Source organism: Erpetoichthys calabaricus, chromosome 8 (genome assembly GCF_900747795.2).
Source record: "Erpetoichthys calabaricus chromosome 8, fErpCal1.3, whole genome shotgun sequence".
Lineage (NCBI taxonomy): Eukaryota > Metazoa > Chordata > Cladistia > Polypteriformes > Polypteridae > Erpetoichthys > Erpetoichthys calabaricus.
Window position 1 is genome coordinate 19,668,269 of NC_041401.2, and position 15,955 is coordinate 19,684,223.

The 15,955-nt window shown below is 42.5% G+C and overlaps 1 protein-coding gene across 3 annotated transcripts in view; it reads left to right on the forward strand.

Moving 5' to 3' along the window:
* mettl8 (methyltransferase 8, methylcytidine) overlaps positions 1 to 12,076 on the forward strand; it is a 144,166-nt gene extending 132,090 nt beyond the window's left edge. For all 3 annotated transcript variants that reach the window (XM_028806308.2, XM_028806307.1, XM_051930677.1), the window contains 2 exons: positions 7,641 to 7,706; positions 11,728 to 12,076. In XM_028806308.2, the coding sequence (XP_028662141.1) occupies positions 7,641 to 7,706; positions 11,728 to 11,870 (209 nt within the window). In that variant the 3' untranslated portion in view covers positions 11,871 to 12,076. The remainder of the gene's footprint in view (positions 1 to 7,640; positions 7,707 to 11,727) is intronic.
* The last annotated feature ends 3,879 nt before the right edge of the window (positions 12,077 to 15,955 follow it).

Consider the following 15,955-nt stretch of genomic DNA (forward strand, 5'->3'; position numbering starts at 1 on the left):
GATGACATACAGTGCATCCAGAAAGTATTCACAGCGCATCACTTTTTCCACATTTTGTTATGTTACAGCCTTATTCCAAAATGGATTAAATTCATTTTTTTCCTCAGAATTCTACACACAACACTCCATAATGACAACGTGAAAAAAGTTTACTTGAGATTTTTGCAAATTTATTAAAAATAAAAAAATTGAGAAAGCACATGTACATAAGTATTCACAGCCTTTGCCATGAAGCTCGAAATTGAGCTCAGGTGCATCCTGTTTCCCCTCATCATCCTTGAGATGTTTCTGCAGCTTAATTGGAGTCCACCTGTGGTAAATTCAGTTGATTGGACATGATTTGGAAAGGCACACACATGTCTATATAAGGTCCCACAGTTGGCAGTTCATGTCAGAGCACAAACCAAGCATGAAGTCAAAGGAATTGTCTGTAGACCTCCGAGACAGGATTGTCTCAAGGCACAAATCTGGGGAAGGTTACAGAAAAATTTCTGCTGCTTTGAAGGTCCCAATGTGCACAGTGGCCTCCATCATCCGTAAGTGGAAGAAGTTCGAAACCACCAGGACTCTTCCTAGAGCTGGCCGGCCATCTAAACTGAGCGATCAGGGGAGAAGGGCCTTAGTCAGGGAGGTGACCAAGAACCCGATGGTCACTCTGTCAGAGCTCCAGAGGTCCTCTGTGGAGAGAGGAGAACCTTCCAGAAGAACAACCATATCTGCAGCAATCCACCAATCAGGCCTGTATGGTAGAATGGCCAGACGGAAGCCACTCCTTAGTAAAAGGCACATGGCAGCCCGCCTGGAGTTTGCCAAAAGGCACCTGAAGGACTCTTAGACCATGAGAAAGAAAATTCTCTGGTCTGATGAGATAAAGATTGAACTCTTTGGTGTGAATGCCAGACGTCACATTTGGAGGAAACCTGGCACCATCCCTACAGTGAAGCATGGTGGTGGCAGCATCATGCTGTGGAGATGTTTTTCAGCGGCAGGAACTGGGAGACTAGTCAGAATAAAGGGAAAGATGACTGCAGCAATGTACAGAGACATCCTGGATGAAAACCTGCTCCAGAGCACTGTTGTCCTCAGACTGGGGCGACAGTTCATCTTTCAGCAGGACAACGACCCTAAGCATACAGCCAAGATATCAAAGGAGTGGCTTCAGGACAACTCTGTGAATGTCCTTGAGTGGCCCAGCCAGAGCCCAGACTTGAATCCGATTGAACATCTCTGGAGAGATCTTAAAATGGCTGTGCACCGACGCTTCCCATCCAGCCTGATGGAGCTTGAGAGGTGCTGCAAAGGGGAATGGGCGAAACTGGCCAAGGATAGGTGTGCCAAGCTTGTGGCATCATATTCAACAAGACTTCAGGCTGTAATTGCTGCCAAAGGTGCATCAACAAAGTATTGAGCAAAGGCTGTGAATACTTAGGTACATGGGATTTCTCAGTTTTTTCATTTTTAATAAATTTGCAAAAACCTCAAGTAAATTTTTTTACATTGTCATTATGGGGTGTTGTATATAGAATTCTGAGGAAAAAAATTAATTTAATCCATTTTGGAATAAGGCTGTAACATAACAAAATGTGAATACTTTCTGGATGCACTGTATTTGCAAGTTGCACAGCGGCTTCTGTTACAGCTCGTAGTGCCCAGTGAGGAATGTGGCTCTCCTATGTGGTTTGAGCTATGGACAAGATGTTTGCATAGGTGATCAATGGAAGGAAATCAAGGAAGGATTAGAAAAAAGGCACCTGTGGAAGTGTGCAAAATGAGGACATTTTGATGACTTGTGACAGACATAAAGTATTAGGATGAAATGGCCAGTAGTAATCACTTTTACTTTATGAATGTTTTTTAAATAATATGCAGTACGATGTCATATTTTAATCCCTATAATTTTTGTTTTTGGTCTGTTTTTTTTTGTTTGTTTGTTTGTTTGTTTTTGCTCATACTAGAACATACCTTTAGTGAATTTCTGGTGATTTATTTTTCTTTTTTTGAATTCCTGTTTCAGTGGAACCTTGCATTTCAGGTTCTCTCAGGACCTCGTTGTTACAGAGAGCTCTGGCTTTTATTTACAAGTCTTCCATGGCTCTCATTTAAAACCTGGTTCCTCTGAGGATGAAGATGTTATCTGCGGGTTGCTTCATTTAATATTGGCTAAGGGGTTTGTATGCAGTGTGGCACGTGGCTGGGGGTGGTACCCAGCCAGGACATCCAAGAGGACCGGAGGAGGGCTCATGCCTCCTCCAGACCACGAGGGGGAGACCGCCCTGGTTGCTTTGGGGGCCACAGGTGCGGAGCTTTGAAGCTCAACCCTGTAGGGGCCCGTGGTCACCGCCAGGGGGCGCCCGGATGCCTTGGCAGCCCTGAACTTCACCACTTCCGCCACACCAGGAAGTGCTGGGGGGGAGAGGAGCAGGGACACCCGGAGTGCTTCCAGGGATACAGCCAGCACTTTCGCCACACTGGGGCATGTCGGTGGAAGATTGCCGGAGCACACCTGGAGCACATCCGGGGGATAATAAAAGGGGCCGCCTCCCTACATTCAGGGCTGGAGTCGGGTGGAAGAGGACGAGGTCAGGGAGAGGAAAGAGGCGGCCTGAAGAAAGGAAAGGCATTGCGGAAAGAGGCCTGGACTTTGGGGTGATTGCTGCTGCGGCACTGGGTTGTGTGCATTTATAACAGTTGTATATATTGTAAATAAAAGTGTGTTGGGTGACAAAATGATGTCCGTCTGTCTGTGTCCGGGCTGCTTCCCACAGCAGTTAGTATATTATAAATCTGTAAACCAATTTAAAGGGATTCAGACAATTTAGGAACAGTGTTTCCCAAACACAGCCCATGCCACTTTTCCTGTTTTTCTGTTTAGTCTTCCTCACAATAAAATAATTTTAGTTATAGAACAAATAAATCTTGTATTTAAACCAAAACTTGTGCCAGTGTGGTTGTGTCTGGAGTTTGGGGTGGTACTTGTCACACAGGCAAGTTATTTATATTATCTTAATACATAATTCGCCAGTCTCCTCACTCACTCACTCACGTCTGTCTGAAGCCAAATGCGCAGTCGCCTTCTGCGCAGCTGCCCGAAAAACCTTACGAGATCGACATTGCGGCAGGCAGCAGATTTATGGCCGCGAAAATTCAAAGAGAAAGGCAACTTCGACCGACATCCAACCCCAACATCGCGGCAGGCGGCGGATTTATGGCCACAAAAATTCAAAGAGAACGGCGACTTCGATTAAAGCTCTAGAGGCCTGAAAGGCGATTTCGACTACAGCTCGAGGCCTAATTACGCATTCTGATTCAATTACGCATTCATTCAGTACACCTATATCAGGTTTGTGGTGCTTATACTTATTACTATTTCACTCGTGCCCGTTTCATCTTACTATTATTGAATTAAACATACATTTGGTTTGAGTCTGTAACAGTCGGTGTAAATTTATGGTACTTGTAAAGGTTAGTGTTTTTTTGTTTTTTTTAATTCTGTTTTATTCTCTCAGTCACGTTCATGCTCCCGCCGATCTGACACTGCTGTCTTCAAATAAAGACGAGCTATAGCAAAGGTGAACTCAGATGAGGATGAGGGTTCTGCATCGGAGAAAGAGAACAGAAGCCCTAACCGCAAGAAACTCCACTCACACATAAGAACAACGCAGCTGCACTAGGCGTAAAGACAAAAGATGGCATCGTTTGGATGCAGCAACAGGTCGGGTGTCATCCAGCCAGTCGGTCTGCCCCACACCTGTCCTTCAATGAAACAGCATGGCTTACAGAGCCATGTATATTCAAGGTGTTTACCTTGGTTTATTTACTTATCTTCCTACAGCGTAAAGTCACAAGTAAACTGCAGAGCTTCCTCTGTTTGATCGACACGGGCATGCTCACAAAGTATATGTGTAATGAAGTGACTTTAGCTACAATTGGAAGCTCCACGCAACTGTTATTACGGTTCTGCCTTTGTCCAGAAATGGTTTCATAAGCGGAAAGTCTTTCTCCCATGGGGCAACTGGGATCTTTTCCTGAATAAGATCAAACACAGTTGCGTAGGGTACGACAGGAGCTAATATTGAATTTACCAGACGGTTCAGATGCAAGGGTATTGTTGATGACATACAGTGCATCCAGAAAGTATTCACAGCGCATCACTTTTTCCACATTTTGTTATGTTACAGCCTTATTCCAAAATGGATTAAATTCATTTTTTTCCTCAGAATTCTACACACAACACTCCATAATGACAACGTGAAAAAAGTTTACTTGAGATTTTTGCAAATTTATTAAAAATAAAAAAATTGAGAAAGCACATGTACATAAGTATTCACAGCCTTTGCCATGAAGCTCGAAATTGAGCTCAGGTGCATCCTGTTTCCCCTCATCATCCTTGAGATGTTTCTGCAGCTTAATTGGAGTCCACCTGTGGTAAATTCAGTTGATTGGACATGATTTGGAAAGGCACACACATGTCTATATAAGGTCCCACAGTTGGCAGTTCATGTCAGAGCACAAACCAAGCATGAAGTCAAAGGAATTGTCTGTAGACCTCCGAGACAGGATTGTCTCAAGGCACAAATCTGGGGAAGGTTACAGAAAAATTTCTGCTGCTTTGAAGGTCCCAATGTGCACAGTGGCCTCCATCATCTGTAAGTGGAAGAAGTTCGAAACCACCAGGACTCTTCCTAGAGCTGGCCGGCCATCTAAACTGAGCGATCAGGGGAGAAGGGCCTTAGTCAGGGAGGTGACCAAGAACCCGATGGTCACTCTGTCAGAGCTCCAGAGGTCCTCTGTGGAGAGAGGAGAACCTTCCAGAAGAACAACCATATCTGCAGCAATCCACCAATCAGGCCTGTATGGTAGAATGGCCAGACGGAAGCCACTCCTTAGTAAAAGGCACATGGCAGCCCGCCTGGAGTTTGCCAAAAGGCACCTGAAGGACTCTTAGACCATGAGAAAGAAAATTCTCTGGTCTGATGAGATAAAGATTGAACTCTTTGGTGTGAATGCCAGACGTCACATTTGGAGGAAACCTGGCACCATCCCTACAGTGAAGCATGGTGGTGGCAGCATCATGCTGTGGAGATGTTTTTCAGCGGCAGGAACTGGGAGACTAGTCAGAATAAAGGGAAAGATGACTGCAGCAATGTACAGAGACATCCTGGATGAAAACCTGCTCCAGAGCACTGTTGTCCTCAGACTGGGGCGACAGTTCATCTTTCAGCAGGACAACGACCCTAAGCATACAGCCAAGATATCAAAGGAGTGGCTTCAGGACAACTCTGTGAATGTCCTTGAGTGGCCCAGCCAGAGCCCAGACTTGAATCCGATTGAACATCTCTGGAGAGATCTTAAAATGGCTGTGCACCGACGCTTCCCATCCAGCCTGATGGAGCTTGAGAGGTGCTGCAAAGAGGAATGGGCGAAACTGGCCAAGGATAGGTGTGCCAAGCTTGTGGCATCATATTCAACAAGACTTCAGGCTGTAATTGCTGCCAAAGGTGCATCAACAAAGTATTGAGCAAAGGCTGTGAATACTTAGGTACATGGGATTTCTCAGTTTTTTCATTTTTAATAAATTTGCAAAAACCTCAAGTAAATTTTTTTACATTGTCATTATGGGGTGTTGTATATAGAATTCTGAGGAAAAAAATTAATTTAATCCATTTTGGAATAAGGCTGTAACATAACAAAATGTGAATACTTTCTGGATGCACTGTATTTGCAAGTTGCACAGCGGCTTCTGTTACAGCTCGTAGTGCCCAGTGAGGAATGTGGCTCTCCTATGTGGTTTGAGCTATGGACAAGATGTTTGCATAGGTGATCAATGGAAGGAAATCAAGGAAGGATTAGAAAAAAGGCACCTGTGGAAGTGTGCAAAATGAGGACATTTTGATGACTTGTGACAGACATAAAGTATTAGGATGAAATGGCCAGTAGTAATCACTTTTACTTTATGAATGTTTTTTAAATAATATGCAGTACGATGTCATATTTTAATCCCTATAATTTTTGTTTTTGGTCTGTTTTTTTTTTGTTTGTTTGTTTGTTTGTTTTTGCTCATACTAGAACATACCTTTAGTGAATTTCTGGTGATTTATTTTTCTTTTTTTGAATTCCTGTTTCAGTGGAACCTTGCATTTCAGGTTCTCTCAGGACCTCGTTGTTACAGAGAGCTCTGGCTTTTATTTACAAGTCTTCCATGGCTCTCATTTAAAACCTGGTTCCTCTGAGGATGAAGATGTTATCTGCGGGTTGCTTCATTTAATATTGGCTAAGGGGTTTGTATGCAGTGTGGCACGTGGCTGGGGGTGGTACCCAGCCAGGACATCCAAGAGGACCGGAGGAGGGCTCATGCCTCCTCCAGACCACGAGGGGGAGACCGCCCTGGTTGCTTTGGGGGCCACAGGTGCGGAGCTTTGAAGCTCAACCCTGTAGGGGCCCGTGGTCACCGCCAGGGGGCGCCCGGATGCCTTGGCAGCCCTGGACTTCACCACTTCCGCCACACCAGGAAGTGCTGGGGGGGAGAGGAGCAGGGACACCCGGAGTGCTTCCAGGGATACAGCCAGCACTTTCGCCACACTGGGGCATGTCGGTGGAAGATTGCCGGAGCACACCTGGAGCACATCCGGGGGATAATAAAAGGGGCCGCCTCCCTACATTCAGGGCTGGAGTCGGGTGGAAGAGGACGAGGTCAGGGAGAGGAAAGAGGCGGCCTGAAGAAAGGAAAGGCATTGCGGAAAGAGGCCTGGACTTTGGGGTGATTGCTGCTGCGGCACTGGGTTGTGTGCATTTATAACAGTTGTATATATTGTAAATAAAAGTGTGTTGGGTGACAAAATGATGTCCGTCTGTCTGTGTCCGGGCTGCTTCCCACAGCAGTTAGTATATTATAGATCTGTAAACTAATTTAAAGGGATTCAGACAATTTAGGAACAGTGTTTCCCAAACACAGCCCATGCCACTTTTCCTGTTTTTCTGTTTAGTCTTCCTCACAATAAAATAATTTTAGTTATAGAACACTTACTGGTACAAATAAATCTTGTATTTAAACCAAAACTTGTGCCAGTGTGGTTGTGTCTGGAGTTTGGGGTGGTACTTGTCACACAGGCAAGTTATTTATATTATCTTAATACATAATTCGCCAGTCTCCTCACTTACTCACTCACGTCTGTCTGAAGCCAAATGCGCAGTCGCCTTCTGCGCAGCTGCCCGAAAAACCTTACGAGATCGACATTGCGGCAGGCAGCAGATTTATGGCCGCGAAAATTCAAAGAGAAAGGCAACTTCGACCGACATCCAACCCCAACATCGCGGCAGGCGGCGGATTTATGGCCACAAAAATTCAAAGAGAACGGCGACTTCGATTAAAGCTCTAGAGGCCTGAAAGGCGATTTCGACTACAGCTCGAGGCCTAATTACGCATTCTGATTCAATTACGCATTCATTCAGTACACCTATATCAGGTTTGTGGTGCTTATACTTATTACTATTTCACTCGTGCCCGTTTCATCTTACGTTGTCGAAACGGGCTCTTTGTCTAGTTTAAAATAATAAAGATTTATTTAAAATGTTTTAAGAAAAAAATACATACTGACAATAATTTGAATATTTTTTAATACCTCTGTTTTGATGTTTTCCAGGCCATTGTTTATCTGAAAACTTCTATGTCCGTGGCGATGGTACATGTGTATACTTTTTTACAAAAGGTATGTTGAATCTCTCTTTTAAAAAAGTTATGTTAAATTTTTTTTTTTTTTAAAAAGATGGTGAATTTTATTTTCTAAACTCAGATGAAGGGAATGACATATTAGACAGGATTTTCAGTAATTTCCAGTTGTAGCCTACAATTACATAATCAGAGTTAGTCGTAGGCAATTAGTGGTGCACTCCCATGAAGCTGGTTACATAATGTGGCATGCCCAATAATTCACTCCAACTAGTCCATGACTCACTTAACAAAAAACCAAGCAGGGCTGATTTTGTCTTTAGTCGTAGGGGCAGCTCTGTGTGCATGACAGCTGGCAACCAATAAATGCTCATCTGCAAGTACAGTGCTCTAACGCAGTGACAAGCAATGAGAAACACATATGTTTTGGATCTCACAAACAGAATAGAAGCTCATCTGTCTCACCATAAAACAGAAAAAAGGGTCAAAGGTTGCAGCTGAACTTTCTGGTGGCTGTTAACCCTTTGTACGGCACCTTCTCTGTCAGGCAGCACTCTATTGGCTGTCACAAAAACAGGCAAGTATGACTTTACTGTGCAGAACAGCACACATTCGGTAAATTAAACATGCCCATTGATTTTCAGTCATTTCAACTGACCTGGTCCGGCAACAAAATCAGCAACTGTGGTCAGAAGTCTAACATACGCAACAACTAAAAGATGCATAATGAGACATCGGCTTGAATTAGATTTACTCAACTTACTCATCAATTTTAGAAATTTTGAATTTGAGGTTTGCAACACACTACTTTGCATATTTTAAATACATTTTTACAATTCGATTTGCATTTTTATTGAACAGTGACAAGTTAATCTATACAAAACAAGGTCACTGAGATGAAGAGATAAGAAAAAACAAAAAGGTCATCAGTAAACACAGGAGATCCAGAATCACTGAAAAACAAAACCAAGAGACTCAAGCCGAAAATCATAGTCAAAATAAAAAGTGTCAGAAACCAAGTAGAATTTCCTAATACAATTTAGGCTTATCAGATGCTGCGCAGTAAGGTGGGTGCTGAGTGAGAGAGAGAGGGGTCAGATGATGTCACAAGTAAGTTGCTCTTCCTTTAGCTTAAGCTGTAGGGAGCTGCTTCTGCAGTTACGACAGTACAGACGTGTGACCCGGCATGAATTGTTGTGTGAGGCAATGGCAAAACAGAAATGCCCGGGAAGTAGACTCACACTTTCCAGATTTACAACCATCCTTTATAACAATGTGAGGACGTTGCACTCTGCATGTTGTCAACATACATGACTAGTAATAGACGTTATTACCTATAAACAACAAGCCAACACCCATAGTAAACAATACACAAAATATACTTCAGTTCTGTTGAAACAATTAAAAATAGTATGTTACATCACAAGTGTATTGCAAATCTATATGTGTATGCGAGAATTTTACTGGATAGGAAGCTAAGTATGACAAGTCCCTCTGTAACAATCAACATGAGGGATTTTCTGGGTAGAAAAATATGTTTGTCCAGTGCCTCCATATCGGTCCAGTCCAATACTATATACGTTCCAAGTTCTAAGCTTACTACAGCTTGGTGTGCATTATTCACATTGTCTCATATCTCAACATATGTATTCATGTAGAGCAAGCTCTGTACAAGCGAATGCATTATACATGTGTGTGCGTTGAAGTGAACTTCAGCACAGAAGGATACATTTGCATTAAGTCAACTTTGCTGCTACCGGCAATCAGTGTAGCTCACACTAGTCAGTCAGTAGTAATCACATCACAACAAAATTTGGAGGAACTGATAGTTTTTTCAAAATAAAAACTTCAATACTTCAGCTGCAAGTCCCCTACCTGGGCAACTCTTTAGAATTATCAGACACGTTACAATACATGTGATTCAAGAATCAGCACATTTTATGCATACTAGGGGCTTGACTAGTTTTTCTGTATTTAGTATGATTTCCCACTGAGTTGATATTTATTATATTCTTTGTCCTTTGACCATAGTGGGGTGGACTCTCCTTACACTACAGCTGTGGAACAACCTCTTGCCCTAATGCAGAGAGAGCTCTGTATGAGCCAGTGCGTTACACAAGAGTACGCACTGAAGAGAACGCCTTATTTTGCATTAAATCAGCTTTGCCACTGCTGACAATGAGCACAGATCACGACAGTAGACAGTGATAATCACACCACAACTGTACATTCTATAAATGTCTGGTGTGCTGCTGCCTCTGCTCAGGCAAAGGCCAATCTGCAACACGTCATCAGAGCCTGTGAAAGGATCATAGACTGTAGCTTACCTCACACTGAAGTCCAATATGAGTCCAGGGTAAGAAGATGGGCTACGAAGTTCATCACTGATCTGACTCACCCAGGTCATCACCTGTTCCAAACAAGATTTATCAGGTAGTATTTGCTTAATCCTGAAAATAAAAACCAGTTGTGGCTTAGGGAAATATCTCGCCACTGCCTTCACAATTAGAGGACTGTTGTGGATGTACCACGTCCAGAGGAGGGTCCACGTCCCCAGCCCTGGGTGATTCTTTCCAATTAACTGACGTCTCTGCAATACTTGCCTCTAGAATCAGCAAGCATTTTGTTATGCATGGTGTGGGTATTATATTACTACAAGACAGTGGCAGCACCCCCTCTCAGCTTGGGGTGGTAGCACATACCTGGGAAGAACTTGAAGGGTGACCCTCTGAAGCACATATGTGACAATATATTTTAACCAGTAACAGTGGACTGCACGATAACATGCAATGAATACACTTGACTTATAGTTTTCATACTCTTTCTCTGTACATTTAGCATTCGTTTGCTCAGACGTTGATGCGCTTGCTGCTTCCTGAGCAGCTCTTCTTTTCTCCACCCTAGCGGCCCGCTTCTTGTCTTCTTTCGTCGGCATCTTTTTGCATTAAAACTGATTAAGTCAGTGTTTGTGCTGCAATTACTTAGTACGTTTTTCTTCATTTTTCACTTAAGCTGGCACTTAAGTGTTCAATCTGCCTCAAAAATGATTTTGAGATATGAAGAGGTAGGGGAAGTGACGGCGAAGGTGGTAGGGATGAGAACGGCGGTCATACACATGCGCTGCACGGCTTCCCGCTGCTAAGAGTTGATTCTGCAATAAAATAAAAAGAGTAATAAAAATCATCACCCCGAAAGCAGACAGTAGAGGTCATGTAGTATATGTGTACCAAATTTCAGGTCAATAGGTGATACGGTTAGCGAGCTACAGGTGATTTAAAATCCTGGACAGACAAACGGACACCCACGGTAGCATATTATATAAGAAGACAGTGTAGCATACCCACAACAATTAGGGATTTATGTTTACTTTTTGAACTTTATATTGTTGTATGTGCATCTTAAAACACTAAAATGAATAACAAAGAGCAGTATAGTACCAAATAGGGAGTGCTGCAAATGAAAACAACACCCAAGGCCATTATAGTACATATTTACTGGGACTCCTACTCAGTCCAGGGACAGTTGCCCATAACACTAGAAAACATTTGTTTTTTTCTTTTCTGCAATTTTATTCTTTTGTTTTTTAACATTAAGCAATGATCTGACCGGATAATATATAAAATGGCACCTGTGACATCAGGTGTGAGCACACTTGTGGCCACAATGCCTGTACTGTCATATAATGTATTCACCCAAAAACATGTTAAAATAGAAAGAGACCCAAGGAAACAATATGATCAGAATTATGAACACCACTCAAAAGCCACCTTGATTTACATTTTGAAATATTTCTAAAAATCACACTAATGAAATAAAGACAAATGATAGCCACAACAGCCACTAAGAAGAAAGCTGAAACAGAATGAATTCTGCCTTTGTGCCTTGCATTACCCTGCAGCAATATGTGGTTTTGAATGTTTCATATTTTGTTAGAACCAAGAACATAAATTTTTGTAAAACATTGACCTTTCAAACTCAATAAGCTACACTTTCGGACGGATGCTAAAACAAAGAGTATTACTGTTTGTGAAGCCATGCTGTTTTTTCCATCTCATTCGCAGAAGAGGTCCATGATTTGTTTGCTAATACTGGCCTGAAGGAGATCCAGAATTTGGAAGACCGGCGGCTTCAAGTAAACCGTAAGAAACAGGTAATCATGCATCGAGTGTGGATGCAAAGCAAGTATCAGAAACCAGTGACTTGACCGTGTAAGAAGAATGACTGTGACTTTGGAGCAGAGACCTGTAATCCACAGACAGACCAAAAACGGCTCTGTAAATAAGACAAGGCTAGTAACCAACCGGCATCGACATTCTGCACATAACACTTGTTAATGGAGCAGCCTCACCAGTGCCCTAACGTGTGAATGTCAGAAAAAAGTCTGTCATAAATAAACTATTTCTGATTTCACATCCAGTCTGCTGTGCTTTGTTTCTCTTATTCCATCAAATATAATAATCAAAATACGAAGCACATCCCCTACATTGTGATAGTAATGAAAGTTGAAAGTAAATCCGCTCTTTTAACTTAAACTATTATTTAATGATGACTTACAGACGTGGACAAATTTGTTGGTACCCCTCCACAAAACCCGCAATTATCTATGGAATAACTAGAAATTGGCAAAAGTCATTGGCACCCATCATTGTTTATTTGGTATTTAACAAAATCAGAGTTTGCTTTAGAGTTTTGATTCAACAGAATATTTCAAATGACAACACAAATGAAAATGGCATGGACAAAAATGATGGGACCCTTAACCCCATATTTGGTTGCACAATCCCTGCACACAAGCAATTCCTGGAGCTCTCCATGAGACTTCTGCACCTGTCCACTTGTCCTGGAGCAAACTGCTCCAACTGGGTCAGGTTTGAAGGGGGTCTTCTCCAGACTGCACAGTTCAGTTCTTCCCATAGACATTCAATGGGATTCAAATCAGAGTTCACAGAAGGCCACTTCAGAACAGTCCAATGTTTTGTTCTTAGCCATTCTTGAGTGCTCTTAGCTATGTGTTTTGGCTCATTATCCTCATGACTTGAGACTCTGACAGAGCTTTCTGACACTGGGTGCGATGTTTTGTTCCAGAATGTCTTGATGGTCTTGAGATTTCATTATTTATTCCCTGTACAGACTCAAGACACCCTGTGCCAGATGCAGCAAAGCAGCCCCAAAAAATAAGTGAGCCTCCTCCATGTTTCACAGTGGCTGTGCTGTTCCTTTCTTTAGAAGCTTCATTTTTTCCATCTGTGGACATCAAGGTGGTGATGTACTTGCCAAAAAGCTCCAGTTTTGTCTCATTTTTTCAAAGGACATTCTCCCAGATGCATTGTGGCTTGTCAATATGTATTTGAGCAAATCCCAGTCTGGTATGTGGAGTCCTCCTGGGTCATCTTCCATTGAGCCCATTGTCACTCAAAGAGCGGCTGATGGAGCAATCAGACTCTGATGGGCCTAGACCTTGGAGTTCAGCTTGTATGTCTTTCGAAGTTCTTCTTGGCTTTTTGAAAAGGATTTGCCCCACAGGCAGTTCACACTGACCAAATCGAAGTACAAAAATTCAGTAATTGAAATGTAAAGGCAGGAAAAAGTTCCAGGAAACCCAAATAAATCAAGAAAGAGCATAACTCACAATACCTGAGTGTCCTCCACCAAATGAATCACAAACATGGAGGAATACTTCTGACAAAATTTCTGCCACTCGCTAGAGCCCACCCTTTCAGCTTTGACAGCTTTAAATTCAATATTTCGTGTTGTGTTTAAGAAAATATTACAAGCAAAATTAAATAAATAAGCAACAAAAAACAATTCCCTGACGCAATTATATATTTATGCTTGCATTTCATGCTCGTTTTCTTTCTTTATTGTCAAAGATCACAGTACTTTTAATTGTGTGTATTTATTTAATTTTGTCTGAAATATTCCTCCTTTTGCAAAGAACTCCACTTTTTCTTTTATGGGTCGGGGGGCGGTCCCTAACAGTGATGTGGTGGTGGCCCCACCACATCTTGGGGGGTCTGGCCATATGTACAAATGACACAGGATAAAAAGATTACACTCTGAGAAACTAAACAATAAATAAAGTAAAATTGAAGCAGAATACATCCATCCATCCATTATCCAACCCGCTATATCCTAACTACAGGGTCATGGGGGTCTGCTGGAGCCAATTCCAGCCCACCGCAGGGCACACACACACATGCACACACACACCCAGACACCAAGCACACACTAAGGACAATTTAGAATCGCCAATGCACCTAACCTGCATGTCTTTGGACTGTGGGAGGAAACCGGAGTACCAGGAGGAAACCCACACAGACACGGGGAGAACATGTAAACGCCGCGCAGGGAGGACCCGGGAAGCGAACCCAGGTCTCCTAACTGCGAGGCAGCAGTGCTACCCACTGCGCCACCGTGCCGCCAGCAGAATACATAATCATACAATTATAAAAAGCAAGGCATGAACAAAAAGGAATTTAAGCCTAAGCCAACAAGGGAGCCCCAGCTTAAACATAAGAGAAACAGTGACAGGGACGCTGAGGCTGATGTAGTATGTGTCCAGCACTCGGTCACGGAAGGTGAAGTCGCGGTCGCTCTGCACTGCTGTGAATTACGGGGGGCTATGGAGCTATCCTCCCTGCTCAAATGCACAGTTATCATCTCCTCTGTCTTTGATTTCAGGTCGGTGAGCGGCACTTATGGAGATATTATTGTTCAGTGTTAATTGCATGTTTCATAGCTGCCTGCGCTTTTGTTCGTCTCCATGCAGCGCACCTACTGTATCATTCCTTTGTTCTGTAGTGAAACACCAGAAGCGTGTGTTGTGAAACAGACAGCGGCTTCACACAAATAGCAAAACAGGATTCCTGCCTTTCCGGCCTTTGATTTTTAACCCTGATCCTGGGGTGTATCTCTCCATTTACTGGAACCAATTCAAGAATAATCCTGGACAAGAAGGCAGTTCTTTACTTATAGTCCATGGCCATCTTACTAGGATCACTTGCTTGATTTAACAGATTGGCCTGTGGTCAGATGACACGTGGAGAAAGTCCATTCTGGAGTTGTAGAATCATAAAGACCAGAAAGCACTTCTTTATGCAGGGAGTTATTAAAAGCTGTGACAATTTGCCAAGTCATGGAGTGGAGGCATAAAACCTTCACAGCCTTTAAGATGGATTTCTTTGAGATATCCATAGTACTAGGGTGTTGTACCGTGTTAGCCATTATGAATGTAGAGAAAAGCCAAGCAAAATGACACCTTTTATTGGCTAACTAAAAAGATTACAATATGCAAGCTTTCGAAGCAACTCAGGCCCCTTTTTGAGATATCCAGACAGCTTAGCTATCAGCTAAAGAAACACGCCTGATGGACTGAACAGTCTGCTCTCGATTCAAATTTCTTACGTTCTTTTGTAATTAGACCTGTTTAGTCTCAAGCAGAGGAGACTCCATCAGGACCTAATCCAGGTCTTCAAACTCCTTAAAGGCATCGATAAGGATGATCCAATCAGAATTCTTTTCATCTTGACGGTGAATCACATACTCGAGAACCTCAGTGGAAATTAAGGGGTAGTGCATTTAGGACTGAAGCCAGGAATCACTTCATTATGCAGGGAGTTGTGGGATTCTGAACAAACTACTAAGTCATGGAGTTGAAGCAGAAACCTTGACAGCATTTAAGAAGAATCTGGATGAGATGTTAGGGACAGCTTAGCTGTTAGCTACATAAATGGGCTTGATGAAATGAATGCTCTCCTCCCATTTGTCATATTTCTAATGTTCTTATGTAATTAAATCAGTTTAGTTATGAGCAAAGAAGACTCCATCTCTGTTCCAGGAAATTCAGGTGTGAAGGCACATTAGAATAATTGTAACTAGAGCAGGCCATTCAGCCCAACAAAACTCGTTAAGGCAGAGTGGTGGCTCTGAGGCTAGAGATCTGCACTGGCAATCGGAAGATTGCCGGTTAGAATCCCATAAATGACAATAGGGACTCTGCTCTGTTGGGCCCTTGAGCAAGGCCCTTAACCTGCAATTGCTGAGCACTTTGAGTAATGATAAAAGACCTATATAAATGCAAAGAATTATTATTATTATTATTGTTAATCCTATCTATCTAATTCCTCCAAAATAACATCAAATCGAGTTTTTGAAGATCTCTAAAGTCCTCATGTCTAGTGTTTTACTTGGTCATTTATTTTAGGAGTCTATGATTGTTTGCAGAACCAAAAGCTTTCTCAAAAATGACATAAAGTTGTCTATAAAATGTAAAACACTCCAGAGCTGAGG